This window comes from Amyelois transitella, chromosome 30, assembly GCF_032362555.1.
Source record: "Amyelois transitella isolate CPQ chromosome 30, ilAmyTran1.1, whole genome shotgun sequence".
Classification (NCBI taxonomy): domain Eukaryota; kingdom Metazoa; phylum Arthropoda; class Insecta; order Lepidoptera; family Pyralidae; genus Amyelois; species Amyelois transitella.
In genome coordinates this window covers 747,670-762,031 of record NC_083533.1, presented here as the reverse complement: position 1 = coordinate 762,031, position 14,362 = coordinate 747,670, and the positions used below count along the sequence as shown (strand labels likewise).

The 14,362-nt window shown below is 39.4% G+C and overlaps 1 protein-coding gene across 1 annotated transcript in view; it reads left to right on the top strand.

Moving 5' to 3' along the window:
* The first annotated feature begins 180 nt into the window (after window positions 1-180).
* LOC106143123 (protein son of sevenless) overlaps window positions 181-14,362 on the top strand; it is a 49,721-nt gene continuing 35,539 nt past the window's right edge. Inside the window, exons 1-15 of the mRNA XM_060953046.1 lie at window positions 181-558; window positions 1,654-1,773; window positions 2,221-2,361; window positions 3,525-3,701; window positions 4,509-4,718; window positions 5,350-5,479; window positions 5,815-5,918; window positions 6,805-6,880; window positions 7,222-7,378; window positions 7,932-8,062; window positions 8,664-8,764; window positions 9,082-9,196; window positions 10,419-10,560; window positions 11,347-11,494; window positions 12,537-12,717. Coding sequence (XP_060809029.1) covers window positions 463-558; window positions 1,654-1,773; window positions 2,221-2,361; window positions 3,525-3,701; window positions 4,509-4,718; window positions 5,350-5,479; window positions 5,815-5,918; window positions 6,805-6,880; window positions 7,222-7,378; window positions 7,932-8,062; window positions 8,664-8,764; window positions 9,082-9,196; window positions 10,419-10,560; window positions 11,347-11,494; window positions 12,537-12,717 — 2,029 coding nt within the window. The 5' untranslated portion in view covers window positions 181-462. The remainder of the gene's footprint in view (window positions 559-1,653; window positions 1,774-2,220; window positions 2,362-3,524; window positions 3,702-4,508; window positions 4,719-5,349; window positions 5,480-5,814; window positions 5,919-6,804; window positions 6,881-7,221; window positions 7,379-7,931; window positions 8,063-8,663; window positions 8,765-9,081; window positions 9,197-10,418; window positions 10,561-11,346; window positions 11,495-12,536; window positions 12,718-14,362) is intronic.

Genomic DNA, 14,362 nt, shown 5'->3' with positions numbered 1-14,362 from the left:
GTAGGTTCAGTTCATAATTTCCTTCTTATTTTCTTCATTAAGGATTATATATTACACAATAACAACAATAAAATCCAGGAATTCTCCAATAAAACAGTTTGAAAATGATTTTCAGAAGAAAAAATGTTATTCTTCTAAGTAGAAAAACGTAAACGCGACATTCAATGCAATCATCCCCATTCAATCAACAGGAACGCGACAACAAAATAGATTGAAAATGGCGTCGTTTTGCCGATCAAATGAGTCAAAGAATTTACATTTCAATTAATTTCTAGACATATTTTTAATTGTAATTACTGTGTCTCGGTGATAAATTGGGATTAACTTATCCATTTATTGTGGTGTCATTAAAAGTTGTGTGTTTGGAAGCTGTAAGTTTCCAAAATAGACGAAATGGTGTATATTGTGTTAGAGTGATAATCAAGACAGTGTTTACATGATTTCGCGGCGGAGCTGGTTAGGATGCTGCCGACCGTGGAGGAGAGTCGAGGGTACGACTTCCAGGACCCGGAGAACGCCGAGAAATGGCGCGGGCTATTCGTGGGACCCTTGCGCAAGGTTCGTTTCTTTTGTATACAAAACGACAGTACGCTATTTTTCTTTCGCAATTTACGAATTTCTTTACATTTGTCTGTAATATAGTGGTTTTAATGATCGCAATAGATCTTTTTAATAAGATTAAGTGATAATAACGTTATTTAATTGATGCAAGGGTGTCCAGGTGTTGATTTTACGGCATGATTTCTCAGTCAAGGTAAAGATATGATATCAATAGTGATATAATTTGGTGTGCCCCTGTTATGCCTTCTATTTACATCAAACTGTTTCAAGGGGAATTCCTGGAAAACTTAATATAGAAAGACCTTTGTTTCTGAGTACACTTTGAAGATAATAGAAGTGTAGCCATAGTACAAACATAGAATGGACATTGAATAATATTATTATATTATGTCACACATTGTAAATTATTACATACATACATACATATGGTCACGTCTTTATCCCTTGTGGGGTAGACAGAGCCAACAGTCCTGAAAAGACTGATCGGCCACATTCAGCTATTTGGCTTAATGATAGAATTGAGATCCAAATAGTGACAGGTTGCTAGCCCATCGCCTAAAAAAGAATCCAAAGTTTGTAAGCCTATCCCTTGTAAATTATTTACATCCATATATTCACGTCTATCTCCTGCGAAGTTATACTGTGGTGTAGACAGAGCCAACAGTCTTGAAATGACTGAAAGGCCACATTCAGATGTATGGCATTATGATGGAATTGAAATTCAAAATAGGTTGCTTGCCCATCATAAAGCGCGATTTAAGTCTTTAGGAGACTATTGGCTCTGTCTATCCCGTAAGGGATAAAGACATGATATGTGTACAAAATTGTGAAACAAACAATCCACCCCAAATTCTTTGGGCATAGTTCAATCAAGTCTTGGAACTTTATCTATTTGACGTCAACCAATGTTGTGAAACCATATGTTTTGTCAATTATTAAGCGATATGAAGTAATTGGAAAAAACTAACATACTGTGACGACCCCACGTAGAAAGTGGGAAAAGGTAATGACGTAGAAGAAGAAGATGAATTATCCTATAATAATGAATAAAAATTTTGAATTTTTGTATATCAAATTTTTCAATTTTTCCAGGTCCTAGAACAAGTGCACCCGACCTTGAGCGCGGAGGAGAGTGCACTGCAGTATGTGGAGTCTCTGTGTCTCCGTCTGTTAGCGATGCTGTGCGCCGCGCCATCACCTCTCACTGTACAGGTATTGCTGCCTTTAGACCGTCTGCCTTTAGACCGTCACAGGGGTATTACGTGGACCTCCTAACGAGTAGTCTATGTGTTTTGGTATCTTGTTCTGTGGTAAAGGCATAAGATCCTTCTTGGTAAATATACATACAAAGAATCAGGTCTATAACCTTTGGTGCGGAAGACAAAGTAAACATGTTGTCTACGTTGAAAAGTTAGAAAGGCCACATTCTACTGTATGGCTTAAAGTCTATCTCTTAGTCGCCCTTAACGACATCCATACAAAAGATATGGAGCGGTCCTATTCTAAAGTGCTGGAAACCACACAGCTGTTTGTAGGTGTTGCTCATTTAGTAGTCTTTTTGTAGATTGCATTATCTTTGTGGCTTTAAGTGGGTGGCGTTAAATGAACGCGGGCTAAGTTGCTGGTAAAACAAGTAACATATTGATTGTCCGCCACCAGGATGTGGAGGAGCGCGTGGCGCGGTCGTTCCCCACGCCGCTGGACCGCTGGGCCGTGGCGGACGCCCGGGACGCCGTCTCCCAGCGCAGGCGGCGCTGCCTCGCGCTGCCCGCTGACCGGCTGCACCAGGCTTTGCAGAAGGTGAGGTCTCGTGACCATGGGCCGTATAACACAACCCTTAATATATGTACATTGAACATACACAGGTTCATGGTGAAACTATCGATAATAATTTCTTTCACTAGTTCCATTTAATGTATAAAAGCAGTGAGCCACCTTAATTTCGAGTCTGATAGCCTAGAGTGTCATGCCAGTACCGAGGGTCTCTCAGGTGCAAAAGCCGGATCTTTCCTAGCCTGTTGATAGATTACACCAGGCTCTGAAGAAGATAAGGGTTTGTAACGATTGGCTGAACAAGTATACCGGATTTGGGTTCTATAAACTAAAGAGACCAAGCACTGGCTGCAGCTGACATTCAGCTTCTTCTTCCACCTGGCTATAGTCCCGGTTACAAGACCCGTATTGACCGTGTTCCCGTGTTCTACATTCATACATGTTTTTTAATGTAGACAATGTGCATTCGTCCACGATTTAGATTTAAGAGATCTATATTTGTAAATTGACGTCCTATGAAAATGCTGCAGTGTAGTTTGTTCCGTCGCTTCTTCTACACATGCGCTTTGGAAGCGGTAGTAGTTATAATTAGATTTAAGTTATGTGACGTCAATAAGTGATACCTTGTATCCAATTTTGAAAATAAATCTATTCTATTCTATTCTATTGGGTGAGTCAGGTTTTTTCACGAAGCGCAAACTTCCGTCTGTCCTCCCCAACCTTTGCAGGTAAACCTAAACCATATTGGACCATACGGTTGTACACTCAGTTGCTTGAATGTGCAGGTTTTTCAACGATGTTTCCCTTACCCTAAGAGCATTGATTAATTAATTGCTCCTATACATATTTAGGATAGTGGCAAGTGGAAAGAGGTAGTCTCTGCCTACCCCTCCGGGAAAGAGGCGTGATTTTTATGTATGTATGTATGTATACATATTTCTTTATTCCAAACAAGGAAAGGTCGGAGTGGGAAGACCTAGACGAACGTATCTTGATCAAATTAAGGACGTCCTGGTAAAGGGTCAGGTCAAAAGTACCCGAAACCGCCGAGCATGTATGAAGAGAGTTATGAATGTGGATGAAGCGAATGAAGTATGCAGAGAATGTGGCAAGTGGAAAGAGGTAGTCTCTGCCTACCCCTCCGGGAAAGAGGCGTGTGGGATTTTATGTATGTATGTTATTCCAAACAGGAGGTCCTCCAATACAAGATCGACACATCGGTCACCGTCTTCATGGCGGCCATCTTGGAGTACGTTAGCGCTGACATACTGAGGTTGGCAGGGAACTTTGTCAAGAAGATATCACAGAAGTCCGGCTACGAGACCATAACTAGTAGCGATGTGAAGACTGCAATGTGTGCCGATAAGGTACGTTTGTTATAATGTTATTATACATACATATGGTCACGTCTATATCTCTTGCGGGGTAGACGGAGCCAACAGTCTTGAAAAGACTACAATAGGCCATACTTGATAGGCCACATTCAGCTATTTGGCTTAATGATAGAATTGAGATTCAAATAGCGACAGGTTGCTAACTCATCGCCTTAAAAGGAATCCCAACTTTGTAAGCTTATCCATTAATCGCCTTTAACGATATCTATGGGGAAGAGATGGAGTGGTCCTATTCTTTTTTGTATTGGTGCCGGAAACCACACGGCATAATGTTATTTTCCAGTTATAATTATAGAGCTTGTTGGAATAACGCATGGGGACAGTTCTCCGTTCGTAAATGTGGCAAGTGGAAAGATAATTTAATTGATAAGGCGGGTTTGAGGGACACATGTGACATTCTACATACATACAAACATATGGTCACGTCTATATCCCTTGCGGGGTAGACAGAGCCAACAGTCTTGAAAAGACTGATAGGGCACTTTCAGCTGTTAAGCTTAATGATAGAATGTGATATTCTAAACAGGGTTATCTTACCTGGTAAACCTGTCATGGTTTTTACACTCTATGAAATTAGTTAAACCCTCAGGGGTGAGGTGAAAAGGTTTTATTTGAAAGTGCCAGGAACCGTACGGTACAAAAGCCTAATTTTTGCACACAAATCTTACCTCTTACAGGATAGACATAGCCAACAGTCTTGAAGAGACCCAAAGGCCATGTTTAGCTTTATGGGATTGAGAATTTAATGTAATCTCTCATCATATTTTCTTTTTGACACAGGTGCTAATGGACATGTTCTATCAAGAATCCGAACTAGTCTCGTCCCCCGCCGCGGCCCCCCCTCCGGAGAGGGGGCGAAGAGCGTCCCTCAGTTATGCCGAGCTAGTGAGGGATCTGTTGGCTGACGAGAAGCACTTCCTGCGGGAGCTACATCTTATAATCAGGGTGTTTAAGGACGAGTTGGAGAAGATACTACATAAGGATAGTCAGGTGAGTTATATGTGTTTAATTTTGTTTGATAAAATATATGTTGGGCCTAAGTTTGGCCCTTGGGGTGATCCAATTTAGTTTAGATTTTCCAATATTTTTCGGACCAAGTCAACCTCATCTGTGAAAACCACATTTAAATCGGAGCAAAAGTTATTCCGTGATGCAGATAGAATATAAAAAAAAAATTGTCTAACTAGCTTTTATTCGTAGCTTCGCTTGCGCAAATTTAACGCCACCTACAGATATTACGCAAAGTTCACGATAATATATAGTTTTAACCTGTGTAAAAAAGTACCCTATGTTCTTCTAAATTATATATACGCTAGATTGGTTCAGACGATAACGCGTGCAGAGAAAACTAACAAAGCAACTTTCGAATTTATAATATTAGTTGAAATATAAATCCCCCTTCGACCGATTTTTGGACAATTCTGTCGCATTACATTGTAAAATGTTTTCCAAATCCCCACAGCATGGCACGCGAGTAGCCGTTTTTATCGTCTTTTTCGCTTTTAATTATGAAGTGAAAAGGGACAGCGATAGTTTTACGCGCGATAAAAACGGCGTCGCGCATGTCATGCTCCAAGGGCAGGTAACCATAATATATAATTCCATTTCCTTCGCTCCGCAGTCTATCTCTCTCATCTTCGGCAACATAGTGGACATATACGAGTTGACGACCACTCTCCTGGGTAACCTTGAAGACGCCATGGAGATGTCTCAAGACTCGCCAACGCCATACATCGGCAGCTGTTTCGAAGGTATGTAGATGATATAATTATTTCTGGCTTAAGAACTGATTTCAATGTGTGCTGGCCATTTTATAAATGTATAATTGTTTATTCTATACTATTTATATTAATAACTATTTAACATGCGTAAAGTTTCAATAAATTTAGTTTTTCATTTATTCAGTTCATGTTCGCTATGTTTTTTTTATTTGTAATTTAAACCCTATAAATGTTATTTACAACATACCAACAATAAAAAAAAATAACAGAGAAAAGTGATACATGAACGACGCTCCACTTAACAACACTGACAAGAGTTAGCTCTTAAATTTAAGAAGAATAATAACAAAGTAATATTGTTTCAGAGTTAGCAGAAGTTGAGGAATTTCGTGCTTACGTCCGCTACGCGAACATCGTCACGCGTAAGGAGTCGCGGGACGAGCTGCAGAGGATAGTGGCTGATCCTATGGTGAGCGTTACTTTTGTATATATGAACATACATACATACATAGTCTCTGCCTACCCCTCCGGGAAAGAGGCGTGATTTTATGTATTATGTATGTATGTATGTATACATACATATGGTCATGTCTATATCCCTTTTGGGAAAGACAGAGCCAACAGTCTTGAAAAGACTGATAACCCATGTTCATGCGCTAAATGCTATGCTAAATTTCGATAATTAAGATTTTACGGATTGGATCATATAAGGTATACAACCTCCGACTCATCTGTCGCGCGGTTCCCCAGTTATCACACCAGCCTACAGGAAGATCTTCCCTTTGGTGACGGTCGAGCCCGAACTGTCGTTTCTGCTACATAGATGACGTTTTTTTTATAGTGATGACGACATTGTTAAATTGGGACAAGACCTCTTCTTGTTATTAGACCAAATTATTTGTCAGACCCAATGGTTGACTGGTAGATAATGCTTCTAGCATTAAGTTCGCCAATTGTGCTATATATTTGTATTTTGTGCTGTGAAGTTTAAATAAATAAATATTAGAGGTGTTATGACCGGAACAGGGTACAAGGATTGAAGGACGGAAGGACGTTAATGCCGTGGTTCCCGGCGCTTTAGAGTAGAACCACTTCAAATCTTTGGATATCGTAAAAGGCGATTAGGGAAAATGCTAATAAACTAAGATTCTTCTTGTAGGCGATGGGCTAGCAACCTGTTACTATTTGAATCTCAATTCCATCATTTAGCCATACATCTCAACGTGGCCTTTCAGTCTTATCAAGTCTGTCGGTTTTGTCTAACCGGCAAGGGGTATAGGGGTGACTATATACATATATATGTATGTATGTATGTAAGTTTAGTTTATATTTAACCATTGGTGTTATTGTTTCAGCTGTCTGAACGATTGGACACGGGGGGCCATGGATTTCGATTAGCTGTCAAATATTATCTTCCCAAGCTTCTTCTTGGTAAGTTATTGTATGCGCAAACGCACATTTAAACATTTTCCAGTACGTAAAGCAAATGCCGACTCAGCGTTTACGTTACACGCGCAACCATCATCAATATGTACTCAATAAACTTGGTACAGTTCCGTACGTTACTCAGGCGGTTTTATTCATCTTCGTCCTTCGAGCCGGATTAATAGATTCGTTTTTTATTTATTCCAAAATTTAACTTGAAAGTTTAACGGCAAATGATAGTTAATTAACTTTATTATTCTGTCCTCCTTTTTTGATTGAAAGTCAACCTTTTATCAAAATGGTCCTTCGAGCCGGATTAATGCATATATTTATTTTATATTTTTCAGCGCCCCTTGCCCACGTGTTCCTCTACCATAATTACGTGTTAGCGTTACTTCAGATAGCTCCGGCTAGTGACGACAGGGAAAGTTTCAAACAAGTGGAATGCAATCTACATCCGATAAAGAAACTCTTGTTAAAAGCTACTGCAAATGGGCCCAAAATGTAAGTCACAATATAAATTTTTCGTTACATAAAACATATCAATTTAAGAAAATGAGAGAATTTGAGAAAAGATTCATCTCCTCCACTGGAAGAGATTTTTATTGAAATAAGTAGCATCTTCGTCCTAGAATTACTTATTATTAATTTCTTAAATTTTATTCATTATTATGGGATACTTCATATTACTTACTAATTGTCATGTCTTTTGGTTTCACAACGTTGGTTGACGTCAAAAAAATAACTTAAATATAAGTTTACAGAAGAAGCGGTAACTAACTGCACTGCAGCATTTTCTTCAACAACGTCAACTTCCCAACTATCCAAATTTAGAATAGAAATGTGGACGAGAGAATACATTGTTCAGATTAATTGACTTATATCTATTAATTTTTTTTTTATGGATTTGCAAATTTTGAATAGTTTTAAATGGACTATATGTATGTATATGTGTGTGTGTGTATGTGCCTGCGTGGCCCCAGGGACGCGACACAAAATTATGGATTGGCATTTTTTAATAGTTTTAAATTATTTGTGTGTATGTATGTGCCCCCAGGGACGCGACGCAGCGCATGGCGGCGCGCGCGCGGCGCCAGCTGGCCGTGGAGAAGTGCAGCGAGCTGGCGCGCGTCGTGGACAACTGGGACGGCCGCGACATCGGCCAGAACTGCAACGAGTTCATCAGAGGTATGCCTACACAATGTTCAGTGCTCTAAATACCACCTCTGAATCACGTATTGTTTAATCAAACCTTCTATCTTAATGGTCCTTCGAGCCGGATTATCAGTAATTTATACCGTATTGCTCAATGAAACCTTCTATCTTAATGGTCCTTCGAGCCGGATTATCAGTAATGAATACCGTGTAGCTCAATGAAACCTTCTATCGTAATGGTCCTTCGAGCCGGATTATCAGTAATGAATACCTTGTAGCTCAATGAAACCTTCTATCTTAATGGTCCTTCGAGCCGGATTATCAGTAATAATCTATTTATGTACTTCTTGTGAAATGTATGTAGTATGGCCAGTATTTCAAGACTGCTGGCACTGGCTACCCCGCAAGGAATATAGACGCGATTATATGAATGTATGTGTAATGCTTTAAATAATAAAGAATTGAAGGGTGAGAAGGAAAACACAGTACATTTTTTAAAAGAAATGTAATGACAGAATTTAACATTTAAAATGGAGGATAAAAAGTGAAGCAAACGAAATAGCTTGTAAAAAACTAAAACTAACTTCGAACTATTTAACTTTATATAATATTAATTTGATATATAATTTTGCAGAGGACACGCTATCAAAACTCGGCCCCGGCAAGCGTATAGCGGAGCGGAGAGCGTTCTTGTTCGACGGCCTGTTGCTACTGTGTAAACCTGTCAACTCTCTGGTAAGTACTAAATAAATATAGATACATACATACATATAATCACGTCTATATCCCTTGCTGGGCAGGCAGAGCTTGAAGACTGATAGGCCACGTTCAGCTGTTTGGCTTGATGATAGAATTGAGATCCAAATGGTGACAGGTTGCTAGCCCGTCGCCTAAAATAAGAATCTCAAGTTTATAAGCTTAGTCTTAGTCGCCTTTTACGACACCCATGGGAAAGAGATGGAGAGGTCCTGTTCTTTTTTTTGTCCCGGGAACCACAAGGCTCTTTCGGTTTTTATATACTCGTAGTTCTAAAATGGTTTTGCATATTGCAGGTGGGCGTGAACAGTGGTACTCTAGTCTCAGGTGGTTCTTCGCAGCACCAGCTCAAGCTGAAGGAGAAGCTGTACGTGAGGAAGATGGAGCTGATAGACAGGCCTGACACTGAAGGTACTCGATCTTCTTCCTTCTGGCTTTTTGATACACGTCGCTTTGATAAAATACTTGCGACCCGCCCCGGCTTCGCACGGATGCACAGCCGATACTAAATATATCTCTATTAGAAAAATCGTAATATTTTAATTTCACCACAACTTCAAAACCAAACGTCCAATTTTAATCATTCAAAGACCAAATATTATCTACATAAACTGTACTTATTGATGAAATTAATTATTTTGATTAATAGCATGAGTAAAAAAAAACGCGTTTAAATGTAGACCAAAAAAATTCAAGATTTTTAAATAAAAATGTGGTTGTTGTGCCTCACTCGACATAGATAGGTATAGTGTGTCGCGGACTTTTTTGTAGATAATTTATAAGATCTACAATTAATTAAAACATTTTATGGTTCTATCTTTTGTAGTTTAGGCAGCGTACGCAAAATAAGTAACATTTTGGTTGATATTTTTCAGTTTGTGTCCGAAAAATCCAAATATATTACGGAACCCTATTTTTTTCCAAAATAAAATATAGTCTTTGTTACTCGTGGATAATGTAGCTTTCGAATGGTGAAAGAATTTTTAAAATCGGTCCAGTAGTTTTTGAGCCTATTCATTACAACCAAACAAACAAAGTTTTCCTCTTTATAATATTAGTGTAGACAACGGAATGGCTTCTAGATTAAATTGAAATTGAGATGGTGACAGGTTTACTTCAAAAATGATTCTCAGTTAAAGGCTATTGTCTTTTATTCGTATTTTATCTATCTATCTTGTGGATGTCGTAATAGGCGACTAAGAGATGGCCTTAAAAACTCGGGATTGTTTATTTTAGGCGATGAGCTAGCGGTCTTTTACTATTTGTATCTCAATTATTTGTATATCATTAAGTAAAACGGCTGAACGTGGGTTGTTGGTTCTGTCTACCCCGCAAGGGATACATACGGTTGCTAGCCTGTCGCCTAAAAGAAGATTCCCAAGCTTATACGCCCATCCCGTAGTCGCCTTTAATTACATCCATGGGAATGAATCTCAATTCTATCTTAAAGCCAAATAGCTGAACGTGGCCTATCAGTCTTGACAAGACTGTTGGCTCTGTCTACCCCTCAAGGGATATAGACGCGATTATATGTATGTATGGGAAAGAGATGGAGTGGTCTTATTTTTTTTCTAAGGGTGCCGGGAACCACACGTCACATGTATCATAACGCTAATAATTTTTGTCCCAACAGAGGGCCGGAACCTAGTAGAACTGTGCCCGCGCGTGGGCCCCGCCGTGGTGTTGTCGTGTGCCTCGTGCGCGGAGAAGAGGAACTGGATGTGCGACCTCGTCATGCTCAATACCAAGCCCATGCTGGACAGAACTGTCGATAGGTATGTGTATTTGTATATAAATAACTGTAAAAAGTGAAGGGCCAAACATATTTCCTTGATGGACTCCATTCACTTATATTGTAATTTGTTCCTTGAACGGTCTGAGAATACCTCCTTGGGGGACACCCAAATGCTTAAAATGAATGTGCGATATATCACTAAACTAGCTGTGCCCGCGACTTCGTCCGCGTGGAATAGTTATTTTGGGCATCATTGAAGCTCTCAATGATGAATAATTTTCCCCGTTTTTTTTTCACATTTTCCATTATTTCTTTGCTTCTTATAGTTGTAGGGTGATGTTATATAGCCTAAAGCCTTCCCCGATAAATGGTCTATTCAACGCAAATCTTTGAATCAATTCGAACCAGTAGTTCCTGTGATTAGCGCGTTCAAACAAACAAACAAACAATCTCCTCAGCTTTATAATATTAGTATAGATTACCTAATGCTAAACCGCATATTTGTTTGTATCTTTGTAACTATAATAAGCGAAGGGCCTAACATATCTCCTTGGGGGATACCATTAGTTTAGACTATATGTGCGAACTCGTCATGCTTAATACCAATCCCATGCTGGACTATTCCTAGGGCTACTGCCTCGACTCATAATTATTTATTATTACTTTAATACGTACATACATATAATCACGTCTATATCCCTTGCGGGGTAGACAGAGGTAACAGTCTTGTATACACTGATAGGCCACGTTCAGCTATTTGGCTTTAAGATAGAATTGAGATTCTCAATTCTATTTCTTTAATTGTTATATATTTTGTTATTGCCAGCATCCTGCTAGACTTAGAACGGCAACACCCGTTAAAACTGCCGCCGGCGTCGTTATACCGGTTCGCGGTGCCCGACTCGCCCGATAACATCGTGTTAGAAGAGCCGACCAGGCCGAATTCTGATAACGCGCCCCCGCCTCTTATCAAGGTGAGAAACTAGCGAGAAACAGGTGAGAAAAAGATGTGTCTGTGTAGAGGCAGTAGGTATTGGTAAAGGATCTATCATGGTGAGAAACTAGCGAGAAACTGACGAGAAAAAGATGTGATGGAGAGGCGACAATAGGTATCACGAGCTGAGTAGCTCATTTATAGTTCTAGTGGTATTTTTTATTCACGATAAATAGTAATGGCGCGCGACGCCGTTTTGCTCGTACGAATAACTATCGCTGTTCCGTTTTTCGTCATTATAAAAGTGAAACAGCGATAGTTTAGCGCCACGCAGCGGGGGGTGGAGTTGCCTCCAGAACTTATTCTCTGTCAGACCCAATGGTTGACTGGTAGATAACGCTTCTAGCATTAAGTCCGCCGATTGTGCTATACATTTGTATTTTGTACAATGAAGTTTAAATAAATTAATAAACTTAATAAGTAGTTCAAGAATAAAATGTGATAATTTGGTGAAAGAAATCTTTATAAAACATAGGTTTATTGTGAAACTAGCTGTGCCCGCGACTTTGTCCGCGTGGAATAGTTATTTTGGGCATCATTGCAGCCCTTCTGTAGCAGCGTGATGTAATATATCCTAAAACCTTCCTCGATAAATGGTCTATTCAATACAAAAATAATTTTTCAATTCGAACCACTAGTTCTTAAGATTAGCGCGTTCAAACAAACTAACTCTTCAGCTTTATAATTTTAATAGTACAGATTGTTTATAAAAATAATAATACATACATACATATGATCACGTCTATATCCCTAGCGGGGTAGACAGAACCACTAGTCTTGAAAAGACTGATAGGCCACGCTCAGCTGTTTGGCTTTGTGATAGAATCGAGATTCAAATAATGACAGGTTGCTAGCCCGTCGCCTGAAAGAGGAATCCCAAGTTTATAAGCCTATCCCTTAGTCGGCTTTTACGACATCCGTGGGAAAGAGATGGAGTGCTCCTATTCTTTTTTTGTAATGGTGCCGGGAACCACACGGCACTACACAAAAATAATAATAATAATAACACTTATCTCTCTTAGGGCGCGACCCTCCTAAAACTGGTGGAGCGGCTCACGTACCACATCTACGCGGACCTGAAGCTGGTGAGGACGTTCCTCACCACCTACAGGTCGTTCTGCAGCCCCGGGGAACTCCTCGACCTGCTCATAGAGAGGTTCAACATACCTGAGCCGAGCGAAGTTTACGACGCGCCCAGGCAAGGTGAGAAACACACAAACATACATATAGTCACGTCTATAGCCATAACGGGGAAGATATAGCTGACAGTCTTGATAATACTGAAAGGCCACGTTAAGCTTAATGATAGAATGTAAGATTATTGTGGTTATGTTATGAATATATAAAATTAAATAAATTTATTAATAGTTTGTTACTCCTGAACATGTTGGCTAATCACTGTCAAGGTTTAAAGATGTTTTTTTTTATTTGCTTCGTAAAATGGTTGACACAATGATATCATGACAAGCAACATTATACATATGTTTTTAATTTATTCTATGAGCGAACACAGCATGCGTATGATTATAAAATAGCTTACAGTGAAGTCACCAAATATATAACTTATAAAGTAAATATCTATTTACAAACAAGCGTTAAATAGCAAAAAAAATATTTTTTTTTATTCAATTATTTGCGTGGTATCACCACACCTGCATATATATAATCACGTCTATATCCCTTGCGGGGTAGACAGAGCCAACGGTCGTGAAATGATTGATGAGACCACGTTCAGCTATTTGGCTTAATGATAAAATTGAGATTTAAATATTGACAGGTTGCTAGCCCATCGCTTAAAAGAAGAATCGCAAGTATTATATACTTGGGATTCTTCTTTTAGGCGATGGACCTATCCCTTAGTCGCCTTTAACGACATCCATGGGACAGACATGGAGTGGTCCTGTTCTCTTTTCTATCGTTGCCGGGAACCACACGGCAGCAGGAATTAAATTAAAAAAAAACTTTGCACATTAGCATTAAAATAATATCCTCGTAAATAAATGCATTATCATAATATGTAATCATGTCCGGGTGATTCCCGGCACCAATACAAAAAAAAAATAGGACCACTCCATCTCTTTCCCATGGATGTCGTAAAAGGCGACTAAGAGATAGGCTTACAAACTTGGGATTCTTTTTTTAGGCGATGGGCTAGCAACCTGTCACTAGTTGAATCTCAATTCTATCGTTAAGCCAAATAGCTGAACGAGGCCATTCAGTCTTTTCAAGACTGTTGGCTCTGTCTACCCCACAAGGGATATAGACGTGACCATATGTATGTATGTATGTAATCATGTCCGTCATGTGTCAATCACCCGTCATAACAAAGTCGTCAGCTTTATGCAGTGTGAACGCTAATGCATTACACTACATGTAGATTACAGTAATGTTAGGAATCGCATGTTATATCTAGCTAGATACGAATTAATTATGAAGATAGGTGAGTTGGATGTGTACGCGAAGCGAACTTTGTGTAACCTACATACATATAGTCTCACGTCTATATCGCTTGCGTGGTGAACAGAGCCAACAGTCTTGAAAATACTGATAGGTCACGTTCAGCTTTTTGGCTCGATGATAGAATTGAAATTCAAATAGTGACAGGTTGCTAGCCCATCGCCTAAAAGAAGAATCTCAAGTTTATAAGCCTATCCCTTTGTCGCCTTTTACGATATCCACGGGGACGAGATGGAGTGGTCCTATTCTTTTTTTTATATATTGGTGCCGGGAACCACACGGCACTATATATATATATACATATATGTAAGATGAACCGTATCTAGCTAGATTTAATTGCGGTTAAGCTTTATGACTTGGCAATGGCTGATGATCAGTTTGTGCGCCAGCG